General features: G+C 52.6%; 6 protein-coding genes and 1 non-coding gene across 7 annotated transcripts; 2 read left to right on the plus strand and 5 right to left on the minus strand.

Moving 5' to 3' along the window:
• Positions 1–152: 152 nt before the first annotated feature.
• P174DRAFT_393567 (carboxylesterase/lipase family protein) lies at positions 153–2054 on the minus strand (the record flags this gene model as incomplete). Its single annotated transcript, XM_024823601.1, has 1 exon — positions 153–2054. Exon 1 carries the CDS (start codon positions 1806–1808, stop codon positions 153–155), a length of 1656 nt encoding a protein of 551 aa, XP_024680550.1. The 5' UTR covers positions 1809–2054.
• Positions 2055–2903: 849 nt separating this feature from the next.
• On the plus strand, positions 2904–2975 carry P174DRAFT_t127. The gene has a single exon. It is a non-coding gene; the product is annotated as a tRNA-Arg (tRNA).
• A 55-nt stretch (positions 2976–3030) lies between these two features.
• P174DRAFT_443962 (CAIB/BAIF family enzyme) lies at positions 3031–5108 on the plus strand. Its single transcript, XM_024827960.1, has 6 exons — positions 3031–3173; positions 3228–3683; positions 3731–3965; positions 4025–4147; positions 4219–4603; positions 4685–5108. Exons 2-6 carry the CDS (start codon positions 3382–3384, stop codon positions 4855–4857), a joined length of 1218 nt encoding a protein of 405 aa, XP_024680551.1. The 5' UTR covers positions 3031–3173; positions 3228–3381; the 3' UTR covers positions 4858–5108.
• A 218-nt stretch (positions 5109–5326) lies between these two features.
• P174DRAFT_423102 (glycoside hydrolase family 16 protein) lies at positions 5327–6466 on the minus strand (the record flags this gene model as incomplete). The annotated part of the gene is made up of 3 exons (XM_024825106.1): positions 5327–5458; positions 5527–5617; positions 5667–6466. 3 exons carry the CDS (start codon positions 6464–6466, stop codon positions 5327–5329), a joined length of 1023 nt encoding a protein of 340 aa, XP_024680552.1.
• Positions 6467–8005: 1539 nt separating this feature from the next.
• P174DRAFT_433372 (uncharacterized protein) lies at positions 8006–8447 on the minus strand (the record flags this gene model as incomplete). The annotated part of the gene is made up of 2 exons (XM_024825805.1): positions 8006–8353; positions 8445–8447. The coding sequence occupies 2 exons, from the start codon at positions 8445–8447 to the stop codon at positions 8006–8008; spliced, it is 351 nt and encodes a 116-aa protein (XP_024680553.1).
• Positions 8448–9245: 798 nt separating this feature from the next.
• On the minus strand, positions 9246–10352 carry P174DRAFT_443964 (glycosyl hydrolase 92). The gene is made up of 4 exons (XM_024827961.1): positions 10233–10352; positions 10113–10183; positions 9972–10064; positions 9246–9913 (listed from the first exon to the last, which is right to left on the minus strand). Exons 1-4 carry the CDS (start codon positions 10293–10295, stop codon positions 9544–9546), a joined length of 597 nt encoding a protein of 198 aa, XP_024680554.1. The 5' UTR covers positions 10296–10352; the 3' UTR covers positions 9246–9543.
• Positions 10233–12396, minus strand: P174DRAFT_443965 (uncharacterized protein). The gene is made up of 4 exons (XM_024827962.1): positions 12064–12396; positions 11111–12013; positions 10966–11056; positions 10233–10916 (listed from the first exon to the last, which is right to left on the minus strand). The coding sequence occupies exons 1-4, from the start codon at positions 12335–12337 to the stop codon at positions 10307–10309; spliced, it is 1878 nt and encodes a 625-aa protein (XP_024680555.1). The 5' UTR covers positions 12338–12396; the 3' UTR covers positions 10233–10306.
• Between the last annotated feature and the right edge of the window lie 139 nt (positions 12397–12535).

Raw genomic sequence — 12535 nt, forward strand, 5'->3', positions numbered from 1 at the left:
AATATCCATTGACCAAGCACATATTGGTGGATGGTTGTAGGCCATTTACTTTTTCTGTATCGAGCTATCAACTACATACACACTACTTTACATCTGCAGCGCATCTAACACTCCCATTCCCGAAAAACATGACATCTGCTCCTCAGGTAGACCTAATATGGAATCTGCCGGTGGTACCACTCCATCAGGAACTCAACCTGCTCCCTCTTGGCAATGGGCACATTAGTGAATGCATTGCCCAGTTCCATGACCACCTGGGTGCCATTAGGGCTGTTAGGGCTCCAGTGCGGCAACGTCCCATTGCCGGTGTAAGAGCCGCCCTTGTTAGGATTCAACGTCTTTGCAAAATTGGCCCAGTAGGCGGACATCTTCTCCTGGATCTCGTAGTCCGCTGCGGTGAAAGGGTACTGATCGGCATTGGCGTATAGAGCATTCAGGGCATACATGATCTCCGACTGGTGGAAGGCCCCTAGATTCTGGCCGGGCGGGGCGTGAGTCCAGTAGTAGGTGTAGACAGGGGCGGAGGCGGCCTTGTACCACTCGGTGGCGTAGGCCCACGAACCGACAAGGGAGGCGTCGCGGGCCGCAGAATTCCAGGACATGTCGGCGGTGCTTTGGTTGCCGTTGTCCGGGTACAGCTTGATGTACCGGTTGTAGAGGTCGCCGTATTTGAGCGAGGTGTAGTTCTCGTATTCCTCCACGGTGTAGTCGGTGAAGGGGGATGCGCCAGACTCGTCCTTTGTGTTGCCTGTGATCACGGGAACATCGTTGGCGGGTCCGTTGAGGAGCGTCTCGATGTACTTGGAGGGGAGGACATAGTTGTCGAGGACTGGCTTGAAGATCAGGGGGTAGCCAGCAGACAGTGCAGTGACCCACGAGATCCAAGTGCTGTTGACACGGTCCTGCGAGCCTACCAGCAGCTCCTCCATGGACAATGTCCGCAATTCCGCGATGCTAGAGACATTATGGGCGGCGATGTAGTCGGCACTGTGGATAAGAGCCGTGGACATGTTGACATACGAAGTGGCGAGACCAGCCAGCAGCGGGTCATACGGGTATCGGATGCCAGACTGAGCGATGCCACCATGGAAGTATCCTTTGAACAGTGGGCTGTTCACAGCATGGTACACCTGGGAAGAGCCAAAGGACTGACCGGCCACTACCACCCGGTCAGGGTCACCACCAAAGTTTGCGATGTTCTTCTTCACCCATTTCAGCACCTCAAGTTGATCAAGCACACCATAGTTCCCGGACGTATTGTGACCAGTGACTGCCAGACCCTCTGCATTCAGATCTGGATGGGCCAGGTACCCGAACACATCATCTCTGCGGTTGAAGGTAATGAGGATGACATCTTTCAAGGCCATGCCGCCGCCATACCACCAGGCCGTATCGCTGGTCTCATCCGAGCCCTGGTTCCAGACCATGACAGGCAGCTTAGCATCTGCGGAGCCAGCATTGGTCCATATATTCAGACTCAGGCAATCCTCGCTGATGTAGCTGGACGCGTCGGTGGGACAACGAGGGCCAAACTGGGTGGCCCTCAAAGTTTCATTCCACGGTTCGCGTGGCTGCGGCGGCTTCCAGCGGTTTTGATACCCAGTATCCGCGGCAAAGGGGATGCCTAAGAAAGCCGTCACGTTGGACTCCGAGACGCCAAAGAATTTCTCAAGCGTAGACTCGTTGAAGTACTTGAAGCCTTGGACCGGGCCATAGTTGGTCTGAATGATTTGGTCCCAGAGCTGGGCTTGGGCGACTGCAACGCCCAGGGCCATTGTTGCGAGGCCCCTGAAAGCGAACGGGGCCATGATATCCTTAGAAGAAACAATTGCTGCTCAAGAGTAGGAGAGATGTTGAAGACCAATGCAAGAGAGAGAAGTTCTGACGGGAACTTCTTCGATATAAATACACCTGCTGTTAGCATAGTATGCCACATCTGAAGACTCCGCTCCGAAGCATCCAATGAGCCACGCGGCCTAGAGTGCATGATGAATGTGTGAAGAAAGGCATCTTCGTCCGAGACTCCACACGTAATTGATCATGGAGAGAACCTCTTGATGCATGGATAGCGGCATCAGATAGATCAATGTTACAGCCTGACCAAACAAAGCGATGTTCGACTACGTAATCCCCAATCGTCATCTTGTCGATCAGTAGGCCTCTCGGCTGGGGACTTATCAGGAATCGTAATGTCATAGTACCCGAGGCATACTACAGCATGTCATGCAGGTACCTACTCCGCAGAGCACCAAGCAATACAGACTTCATGCGTTTCGGGGACCCTGACGACAACAGAGAGCCCATTATTCAAGCCACGCGTTCCATCCGATGCCGAGGTAGGAGGGATAACAATAGTCTACGTGGATAGCGAGACTTGCAATCATCCTCAGCAGTCGCACGATATACCCGACGAGTAGTTAAAGACCGGGTGCACTAAATCTCGGTGGATATTGCTCAATCAGGGAATCTCGTACGGCGGGCCTCCATCTAGTAGTCTCGAGCGAGCGTTCTCTGGCGATCAACTGTCAAGACTAAAGTAGGATGCATTTCAAGTACTGCATGTTGGTCAACTAGGAGTCAGTTAGACAATGATTTCGAAGCGAAGGTTGAGCATGGTTGGCGTCCAGGCTGGGCTGGACTAGACAAAGGGCCCGCAAAGTGTCAATCACATTTGTTTGCCTCCGAGACTTTTGGCAGAAATAAGTATAAGGATAAAGGGCTCTTCGCGAGGGAGTCGGGGGACTGATGGGGTGGATAACACTCGGGAATTAGAGAGGTAAAGTTGTTTGCTTGTACCACTAAAGGAGTACACTGAGAGATCCTGGTAGAGATGGGGGCAACAACGCTGCAACAGTGCCTGTATGAGAGATGAGAGATGATCTTGTGTCCGACTAATAGAATCTGGTCTCGTGGCGCAATGGTAGCGCATTAGTTTCCGGTACTAAAGGTTGTGCGTTCGAGTCGCACCGGGATCGCATCCTTTTTTTTTTGGTTTTTCCTCCTTCAGTTTCTTTCTCTAACCTCTAACCAGGGTGAATGTGTTTTTTATTGCCCGATCGGCAAGTCTGAATGAGCTATGCCGTAGGTGTATTAGACTCAAGCTTCTAAGCAAATGAAGCTGAATTCCTTCTGTTCCGACTGCCGAGCGGGTTCGTATTCGGCATCTTATCCGGGTGAGTCAGTTGCATCCAAAATGGCTGGGGTATATATATATTGACGGCTGCTAGTGCCGACTGGATTAAAGGGTTGCGATATATGCAGTAGAGGTAACACGGGGACATGCGGACTTTGGTTCTCTCGCAGCGACGACTGTCAACAATAGCGTCAAGTGTCAGAAGTCGATATAGAAGCCTGCAAAGCCTACATACACCTGCATACAACATGGCTCTGGCACAATCTGAAAGACAGCCCGTCCCAGACAGGACATCGTTCACAGCAATGGACAGCGTGGAGTATATCTGGAAGCATCTCGGGCTCCCCCTCGAGTCACTGGACGCTCTGGACCTAAAAGGTAGCGGACCGGGTCTCCCCTCGTCCTTCAAAATAGCCGACCTCGCGCAAGCATCCATCGGGCTCTCCGCCCTCCTCGCGGCGCAGATATACGCCCTCCGCACTGCCTCCCCAGTCCCCGCGGTGAGCGTGTCCCGCCAGCACGCCGTCATCGAATTCAAGTCCGAGAGACTGTATACTCTCGCCGGCCAACCCGCCCAAAACCTCTGGGGCCCCTCAGCGGCCTCCACAAAACCTCCGACGGCCACGTCCGCGTCCACGACGGCTTCCCCAACCACAGCAACGGCGCAAAGACTTTGCTCAGGTGCCCACCATCCAGCGACCGCCCCACCGTCAGCGCCGCCATCGCCCCCTGGCGCTCCGTCGACCTCGAAACCGCCGCCTTCGACGCCAGCTGCGTCATCTCCGCCTTGAGATCCTACGCCCAGTGGGACGTCACCCCGCAGGCCCGCGCCGTCGCCAACTTCCCATCCTCCTCCGCCGCATCGGCGATGCTCCACAAGGCCTACCGCAGTCCATGCGCAGCGCACCCCCAGACAAATGCCTCCGCGGCCTGCGCGTGCTCGAACTCTCCCGCGTCATTGCGACCCCACTCTCCGGCAAGACCCTGGCCGCCCACGGCGCAGACGTCCTCTGGGTAACCTCCCCAACCTCCCAGACCTGCCACCCATTGACCGGGAATTCGGCCGCGGGAAACGCACCATCCAGATCGATCTCGACTCAGCAGAAGGGGAAGCAGAGCTATGGCGGCTCCTTGACGACGCGCACGTCTTCGTGCAGGGCTACCGGCCGGGAAGTCTCGCTGCAAGGGGATTCTCACCGGAAACACTGGGGGCGCGCGCTGCGGCGCGGGGCAGGGGAATCATCTGCGCGAATCTGTCCGCTTATGGTCCCGATGGTCCCTGGCGGGGCCGCCGCGGCTTCGATTCGCTGGTTCAGACGTGTTCCGGGATGAACGTGTCGGAGGCGGAGCACTACGGGGCTGGAGAGCCGGGGCGGGCAGCGCCGTGCCAGGTGCTGGATCATGCGGCGGGGTATTTCCTAGCAGCGGGGATTGAAGCGGCGGTGTATCGGCAGGCTGTTGAGGGGGTTCGTGGGTGGTGGATGTGTCGTTGGCGGGGTGATGAAGTATCTGCGCTCGCTGGGGCAGTATGAGGGGAGGACGGGGTTCGAGGGGCCCGGGATTATACGTGTCTGGCGGATGTGCCCGAGCAGTACCTGCAGACGAGGCAGACGGGGTTTGGGGAGATGACGTTTGTGAGGCATTCTGCTGCGGTGGAGGGGGTGGAGGTGGGGTGGGATGTTATGCCTAAGCCTTTGGGGTCGGATGAGAAGAGGTGGTTGTAATCATGTACCCAGTCCCCATGGCTATTTACTCTGGCTCTAAGTCCAGAGACGCTATCCATGATATCATGTTGTTGTTGCTTAGTTCATGGTCTATGGGTCTATGACCAGGTCTGCAGGATGACACAGTCAATGAATGCTGGATTGAGCGAAGCAATAAATTCAAAATACATGCACATTGGTATATACGAATACAAAGCTAGGACAAAGCCCGAGACGATCAAATGACAAGAAGAGTTAGCGGTTTGACACGAGAATATGGACATTAGATGAGGAAATGAGTAGCTGAAAGACATCTACTACCAAAACGACGCCCCAACCCCGAGTGCCATGGATACCACCGCGCGGTTTGACCAGCAAGCAGCACGGGATAAAACAGCAGGTCTCTGAAACACCGGCGATAAAAGAGCATTAAGGTGGAGGACATCCACCTGCTTAGGGAACCGAAGACCAGATAGTTTGCAACGCAGGGCTAATTGACCGGCTGGTATCCCTTGTGTTTCCACTCGCTCTGCTTCCAATCATTCTGGAAAGTGCTCATTTCGGTGCGTTCATTGGCCCACTTGGCATCCTCGAGTGCGTGTTCGAGACGGCCCTTCTTGCGCTGCGCGATGAAGAAGAAGATGAACCCGCCGAGCATGGCGGCCCCAACGCATCCGGCCCGATGTATACACCGGCCTTGGCACCTGCCGGGAGTTCGGCCCACTTCTCGGACAAGGATTTCGGTGGGTTTTGGATGGCATTGGCGACGGTGGAGTTGCCCCTGTTTATCTATTAGTATTCGCCGTGTCAGAGCAAGTGCAAAAACTTACGTGATGACATCGATGCTCTGCCAGGATCCAGAGTGATCGGTGTAGTTGTACTCCTTGCCGGTGTGGAAATCATGCACCCGGACGCTCTGGAGGACCATGGTAAAAGGGGCTTTCGAGTAGTCCACCATACCACCGGCCCATTCGATGGTGCCCTGCGCATTCCCCTTGATACCGGCAGGCCAGATGCCATAACGCAGGTTGCAAGGAGTCTGCGGGTAATACTGGCCGGCCCCCTGGGAGTCTTCGTATGTCAAGGTCCGGACGAGATTGCCGTCAATCCACCACTCCAGCTTCTCTTTACTCCAGTAAGTGGTGTAGTTGTGGAATTCCGTGTCGGCATTGGGGACATAGTGATAGCCGCCGCGGTCGAAGGTCTCATTGTTACCCTTGCCGAAATAGTTGGACTGGACCTCGCTGGTGTTGTAACCCACCCATTCCCAGTCAATCTCATCCAGGTCGTTCGACTGCAGCACGATACTGCTGATAATACCGGCGCCCTTGGCCATCTTGACGTGGGACTCGACAATACCGAAGAAGATGTAAAAGTTTGACTGCATCGTGGGCGCTTGGTTTTCTCCTGTGATGGTAAATTGGGTTCCTTCGTCGGTGTGCGACAGGGCTCCATTGGTGATGTTCCAGATGGTATCGTCGAGAGTCTTGTTGAAAGTGAATGTAGTGTTCATACCCAGGGCTTGATCGGGCGGACAGGTCGTCTCCAGAGGGTTGCACGATGTCCATGTCTGAGCGGTCACCGAACAGATGCTGACCACGAAGAGGGCCACAAGGTAAAGGAACGACATGATGAGGTCCTTAGAGAGGATCTCTCTCTCTCTAGATTGGGTCGGTGATGATCAAAGTATGTAGATCCTATGTAAAGTGAAAGGCAGCCAAACAGGCCCGAACGTATATGCTTCAGCTGAAGCCTCGACGAGACTTGGGGGATTTATGTGGATGTCCGAGGACAGTAAAGAGCGACAGAATCCGGATGAAGGAATGGACGTGCGATCGAGTCGCACGAGGAGTCTTCAGCCCAACCCGCAAGTAGAAGAATACTTACTATACGGGGTAGAGCAAAAAGGAAGAGAAACGACAGGATCCGGAGGGGAAATCTGAGACGAACAGAGGAGAGAAAGACCGGAGACGGGCATGACCAGAAGACTAGTCGGTTAGTATATTAAAAACGGATGGGACTAATTTTATTAGCATCAGCCACTTTTCTCCTGCCCCAAAGTCCGGCAAACTTGGCGAGTCTCATCTGCACTATCATTTCTGCAGACTCGGACTGCAGACTGCAGCCGGCACTGTAGCTATCCAATGTGGTGCTATGAAAAATAGTGCTGAAGCTGGTTTCAGGGGTAAAACATGACCCCAATTGACCAACAGCTGCTCTTGGACAGTGGGGCCGAATGAAGAGATCTAGTCCGTTTTGAGGCAAGTAACCATATGCTGCTAGCCTATTTCGGTAAGCTGCTTTCTGCGTTGTCCGCAGATTGTTCCTGAGCCTTGCCGAATGCGGCATGATCTAGTACGCATTGGGGTTTTCTCTCATCGCCGGAGTAATGATTGGCTGATACTGCGACTGCTGGAGATAAGAGCAGGCTACTGTAAACCCTGCCAAGCAGGTCAAAATCAGTAGGGGTGTTAGTTATTTACCTAGGTAAGGACCTAACTGTATGGTGTTTGTGGGTGTACGAGTAACACTTTAATAACCCTTCAAAAACACTGGTAACTGCCCAGAATATTAATGAGGATGCCTAGAGATTTCGGTTCAGGATAAATTGATGATTGATCTCATAGTCTGTGGACTGTCCCATTCCTGGTGATGCGAGTCGAGTCTGTGCCTGGCTCCACGCTCGAGTCATATTCCTAGAAATCCTACCTAAATTAGATAGTTTTATATGTAAATTGTGTAATGTGACGATGGTGGCTATCACAAATCCAATGGATATATTTAGAAGGGATCCATTCTGTCAATAGTTCAGGAGATGTTCAGCATAGATCTCATGTCCCATATGCAATCAAATAGGAGTTCTTTTCTTAAGAGCCACGGTCCGCTTAATGCCTTGAATTGAATGCCGTAAAGAACTATGGGCCAATCTATATCAAACAAACGACCTTAGTATATATATTGCATTTTATACAGTATGACAGAGAGTCCACCATAAGACGCTTGTACTACAACACATCAATTTCATTTAATATCAATCCCCAACTCCAATCCAGTAATCCATATCATATCCATCTTCTCATCATCTCGTGACAAGATCATGCCTCGTTATCATTAGACATACAATCATACCAGATCGCCGCAAACAGGTGCCCAAACACCTGTTATACTCCTAATTCAGATATACCTTGGCCGGCCGCCGAACGTCCTCCCGATATCTCCGCGAACGGCTCGGCTTATCGACATATTCCACATAAGACGGACTACTCCGGCTTCGACGATGCGTCGAGCGCACCTCCGTCCCTCCTCCCCCGCTGTATCCATAATCGGGTTCCCCACCGCCCCAAGCGCCGGGCAATGAGCAGACCCGGAAGAGCCAGATAAGCAGCAGGGTGCCGACGATGGAGCCGATGACAATTCCTGCAATGCCACCGCCTGAGATGCTATCGGGGCAATTGCAGCTCTCGGATGAGGTGGTGGTGGACTGCCGGGCTTGGAGGATGTTGGACAGGACAGGTGCCTAATGTCGAGGGGTCAGCGAGGCTGCATCCATGGTTCCGTCACTCGGGCCGTTGCGGAGTGATCCAGGGAGGAGGAGGCAAACAACTTACCATGTCGGGAAATTTGATATTTGATATTTGATATCAAATATGGGAGGCGAGAATGATCCACTCGATGATTTTCCTCTATATGCGTCGGGATGGCGCCGTATAGTCCAGGATGCCGAGGCCGAGGATCTTGAAGCGAGTGAGCTGAGATTAATTCTCAACTCAAAGAAACGAGAGACAGACACCTCAAGGAAAGGAAGAGTAGAATGACCACTGAATGAACTGAATATAAGATGGGATGGGATGGATGGTACCACATCGTTCAAATATCCGACTGTCCCGCGCTGACGTCAATCGCACGTCTTCCTGGACAAGCGGGAAAAAGATGCGATCTCCATCTTCCATGTACCTTTTAGCCCGCACCGGATCTTGAAACTGGGAAATCCGCCCGGCTACGGCTACCAGTGAGCGTGAGCATTGGTCAATTGGCCTGGAATTGGCGCGGAAGACTGGCTTTTTGTCTTACCCTCCTCACAGGCAAGAGGGCTCTCGGCTCTCCTGTCGATTCTGCTATCACTCGCAGTCGCAGGGAATATTGCCAAATGGTCTGTTGTGTCTGTTGTGCATTGCATTCAACTACTGCCAGAGGCTTTACGTCTTGATCGCGTACGTGCTTTGATCTTTGATTTCCCTCTCTTCAATGCCGAGACTCGACTTTCGATGCATGTGATGACTCCCCTCGAAGGATCGGACACTAAAACCATCCACAGCGCCAGTGACGCAATCCATCACACAATACGATCTAGCGACAGACTCAACAGGCTGTCTTTACTCTTATTATCTAATCAAGCAAATAACCCCTCTGCTGCGGTGTATTCCCTTTTACTATTACAGATACACGATTATGATTGGACAATTGTGACCACATCTAGAAGCGAACATAACGAAGCCCTGTAAAAGGCTTCGCTGATACTCCCTGTCCCCCTCGAAAAGATGACCACAGAGCAGATTAAGGCTCAAAGCAGCTGTTATTATCACTTCCCTATGAGTGGTAGTCTAATGACAGGTAAAGAGTGTGGACCCATCTGGCTCTATGAAAGGTCAGGCGAGGTCATGTGAGCGAGCCCTAAGGAGACCACTCGGCACGCAATTGCACGGCAGCTTACAACTGCACATGTCCCGGCGACGGTGGCACGCTACCCGTCTCCCAGTGCTTTATCTCAGAGCCTAATTCAAACTCAATAGTCCCGCCCTGGACCATGAGTTCCTCGTGCTCGAACCAGTTCTTTGTCCACTCTTTCCCATTGATCTTGACGCTTTGCACATAATAGCCCTGGTCTAACCCCGTCGCTTTAATCCTCAGTGTCTGGTTCCCGTTGACTGTCATGTTCAGGTCAGGGAACCAAGGCGACGAGATCAGGTAGACCGGTTGGGTGACCACTGGGTAGATGCCAAGCATCTGCCACACGAGCCAGGAGTTCATGGCTCCTGCGTCGCTGTTTCCTGGGACTCCATAGGGAGCGTCCTTGAAGCTGCAAGGCAATATGGTCAGCTGCTGGCGAGTAGATTGAACAATGCGATTCGGCTTACTATTGCAGTCCCAGGCTACGGGACATCTGGACGCTCTTCGCTTGTTTGTTGATATAGTTGTAGAGATACGGTGTTGCGAAATCGGGCTCATTCCTGCTTCACGTCAGCTGTTTTGTACGGTTGATCAATGGTAGCACATACCCAATATTCATCAGAGTCGTTATGCCGGCCCCGTTTGCACCAAGATTCTGAACTGACAGATTGGGTTTGAACTACACAACATCAGCACAACCCTCAAGCAATCTATTGAACCGTGCCTACCATAGTGTCTAGCCGGGCCTCAAAAGTGGCTGGACCGCCCATAAAGTCGATCAAAGTCTCCATGTCATGCGGAATCACGAAGGAGTACTCTGAAGCCCATGATCAGTACGGACCTCAGGACGGATACTGCGCTTGCACTTACCCCATGGTACGCCCTCATAACTATACGAATGCCACTCGCACTCATAACAATACATTGGGTCATATCCGCTATTGTTGAACGTGCCGTTCGAGAACTTCGGGGCTAGAAAGCCAGTGAAGTTCAAGCTCTCCACTTTGGGATTCCACAGCTTTTGCCAACCGGCTGACCTGTTCAGATATTTTTCGCGTTCACCAGGCATCTCCCCGCTGGCTACCTGGCTCAAGGCAAAATCATTGAGACTGTACTCGACCGTCCGCGAGATGCAGCGTGTGTTCCGATCCTGAGAGACATAGCCCAGCTCAAGCCAGTCTCCCAAAGCCCCTCGGCCCTCCTTGGTGCTCGCAGATAGATCCTTAGGATCAAAGGTATTGTACGGGATGGCTTCAGCGTCCGTCTTCATCGCTGCGTACCCGTCTGTCCAGTTGATTGCGCCGCGCAATCCTTTGACGTACGCGTCGGCGAGGACATTGTCCGCGTTAGAGCCCCCTTGGACCAGTCCGTTATAGTTGCCCGAGCGTCCATCAGGTAGGAAGCCTTGATGTCTGTACTCATGCTTAACTCAGAAATACAGTCTCTTCAAGGCGGTCTTACCTCCATATGTCAATGAGACCTCGGATCATGGATTCATAATAGGTAGGCTGGAAGATATGATAGAAGCTCACGGTGCAGCGGAAGATGTCCCCTGAAACAAGTAAGTACATAATCATCAGGGAGCGGAGCTTCCATGGGTACTGACACATAGTATAAAAGTCATCCCATAACGGCTCCTCCGACTGCCAGAGCGGATTCTCCCCAGTCCGGTTAGAGGGCATCAGATGCATGAAATACAGGGAACTGTAGAGCAGCCGCACGTCGGTCATGTTTGCAGTACTGTCAAGTGGCACCTGGATCTTGCCGAGGACCTCCTTATTCCATTGGTCAACTGCGTCTTGGACGGTGTCATTGAGTCTCCACGAGGGAATCTCGGACCTGATATACGACCGAGCCCTGTCGGCCGATATCAACGAGATACCAATTCGGGAGGTGACCTCTGGTTTTGCCTTCTCGTCCCAGCTGAAAAGAGCGCCAACACGCTCATTCATGGGTCCCGATGTTGCCTTATCCGATATGTTACCGTATATTGGCTCTCCTATCTCACCAACGAAAGTCTGGTATCGTGGTATGGGCTCTGTATTTGCTCCAGTGAAGGTCCGAGCCATTGTAGGCTTTTCGGAAAATTCTCCGTAAAAATAGGCTGTGAAGGGAGCTCCATTGTTCCATCCTCCCATGTAAGTCCCATAACCGCTGTAAGCCCTACCGTTGTCTTCGATTTTGATCTCTCCGCCAACATAGTATTGGCCATTTGTGGCCCCAGGCTTAGCGGGCAAATAGTGAGAGACATCCACGAGCACATGCTTCTCGCCCTGAGGAAACGAGTAGTGAACAATACCGGCGTGACTGGAAGCAGACAGCTCCACCTGAACACCGTTCTGCAGCTGGGTTTTGTAATAGCCTACGCTGGCCGTATCCTGACCGACTCTGGACTGACTGTACGTGAGATTATCCAGGATATTCACAGGAGGCGCCACGCTGGTCAGAGGCATCTGCGGAATGAGCCCATATTTCGGAGAACCTCCTGTCCCGCTTTCATGCATCATGGCTGGACATGTCAGTAGAGAATGACCACCGGATTTCGAGCAAATCACATACTGATCGCGGTCACATTGCCGTCAGGCGTCCATCCGCCGTTCAGCACCGCGATGCTCCAGTTTGCGGCCGTCGTGTCTATTCCCATTTTGACCATTCCAAAGGGTCGCGCACCGCCAACGAAGATGTCGCCTCCTCCGTAGCCTTTGCCCGGAAAAGGGCCTTCTGACCCCATCAGAGCATTTACATACCGAGTGTAATCGACAGAAGACGACGCAGAAGCCGTCGCTGCCAAAGCCAAAAGCCAGTGAAACGGTTGACTGAGAAGAAGTCGCATGATTTGAAACAGATTTCCAATTGCACTATGTCGTAGACCTATTCTATGAGGATTCCCTTGTCAATGACACAAGGATCCAATCTAACAACGTTCAAAAAGTCAAAGGAGAGAGCCTCCATATATAGCCCTGGGCGCCGCATATCCTTCGGCGAAACAGGAATGTAAACCAGAGGCCTAGAGGGGGTTGACCGAGAATAA

This window comes from Aspergillus novofumigatus, assembly GCF_002847465.1.
Source record: "Aspergillus novofumigatus IBT 16806 chromosome Unknown P174scaffold_6, whole genome shotgun sequence".
In the NCBI taxonomy this organism is placed as follows: Eukaryota; Fungi; Ascomycota; class Eurotiomycetes; order Eurotiales; family Aspergillaceae; genus Aspergillus; species Aspergillus novofumigatus.

Coding starts and splice junctions, on each gene's coding strand:
- P174DRAFT_443962 (XM_024827960.1), top strand. CDS start 3,382: ATGGCTCTGGCACAATCTGAAAGACAGCCCGTCCCAGACAGGACATCG. Junction 3,684..3,730: donor GAATTCAAGTCCGAGAGACT/GTATACTCTCGC, acceptor GGGGCCCCTCAG/CGGCCTCCACAAAACCTCCG. Junction 4,148..4,218: donor ACGGCGCAGACGTCCTCTGG/GTAACCTCCCCA, acceptor CGCACCATCCAG/ATCGATCTCGACTCAGCAGA.
- P174DRAFT_443964 (XM_024827961.1), bottom strand. CDS start 10,295: ATGGAGACTTTGATCGACTTTATGGGCGGTCCAGCCACTTTTGAGGCC. Junction 10,184..10,232: donor AGGCCCGGCTAGACACTATG/GTAGGCACGGTT, acceptor GATGTTGTGTAG/TTCAAACCCAATCTGTCAGT. Junction 9,914..9,971: donor CGTAGCCTGGGACTGCAATA/GTAAGCCGAATC, acceptor ATTGCCTTGCAG/CTTCAAGGACGCTCCCTATG.
- P174DRAFT_443965 (XM_024827962.1), bottom strand. CDS start 12,337: ATGCGACTTCTTCTCAGTCAACCGTTTCACTGGCTTTTGGCTTTGGCA. Junction 12,014..12,063: donor CGGCAATGTGACCGCGATCA/GTATGTGATTTG, acceptor TGACATGTCCAG/CCATGATGCATGAAAGCGGG. Junction 11,057..11,110: donor GGATGACTTTTATACTATGT/GTCAGTACCCAT, acceptor TACTTGTTTCAG/GGGACATCTTCCGCTGCACC.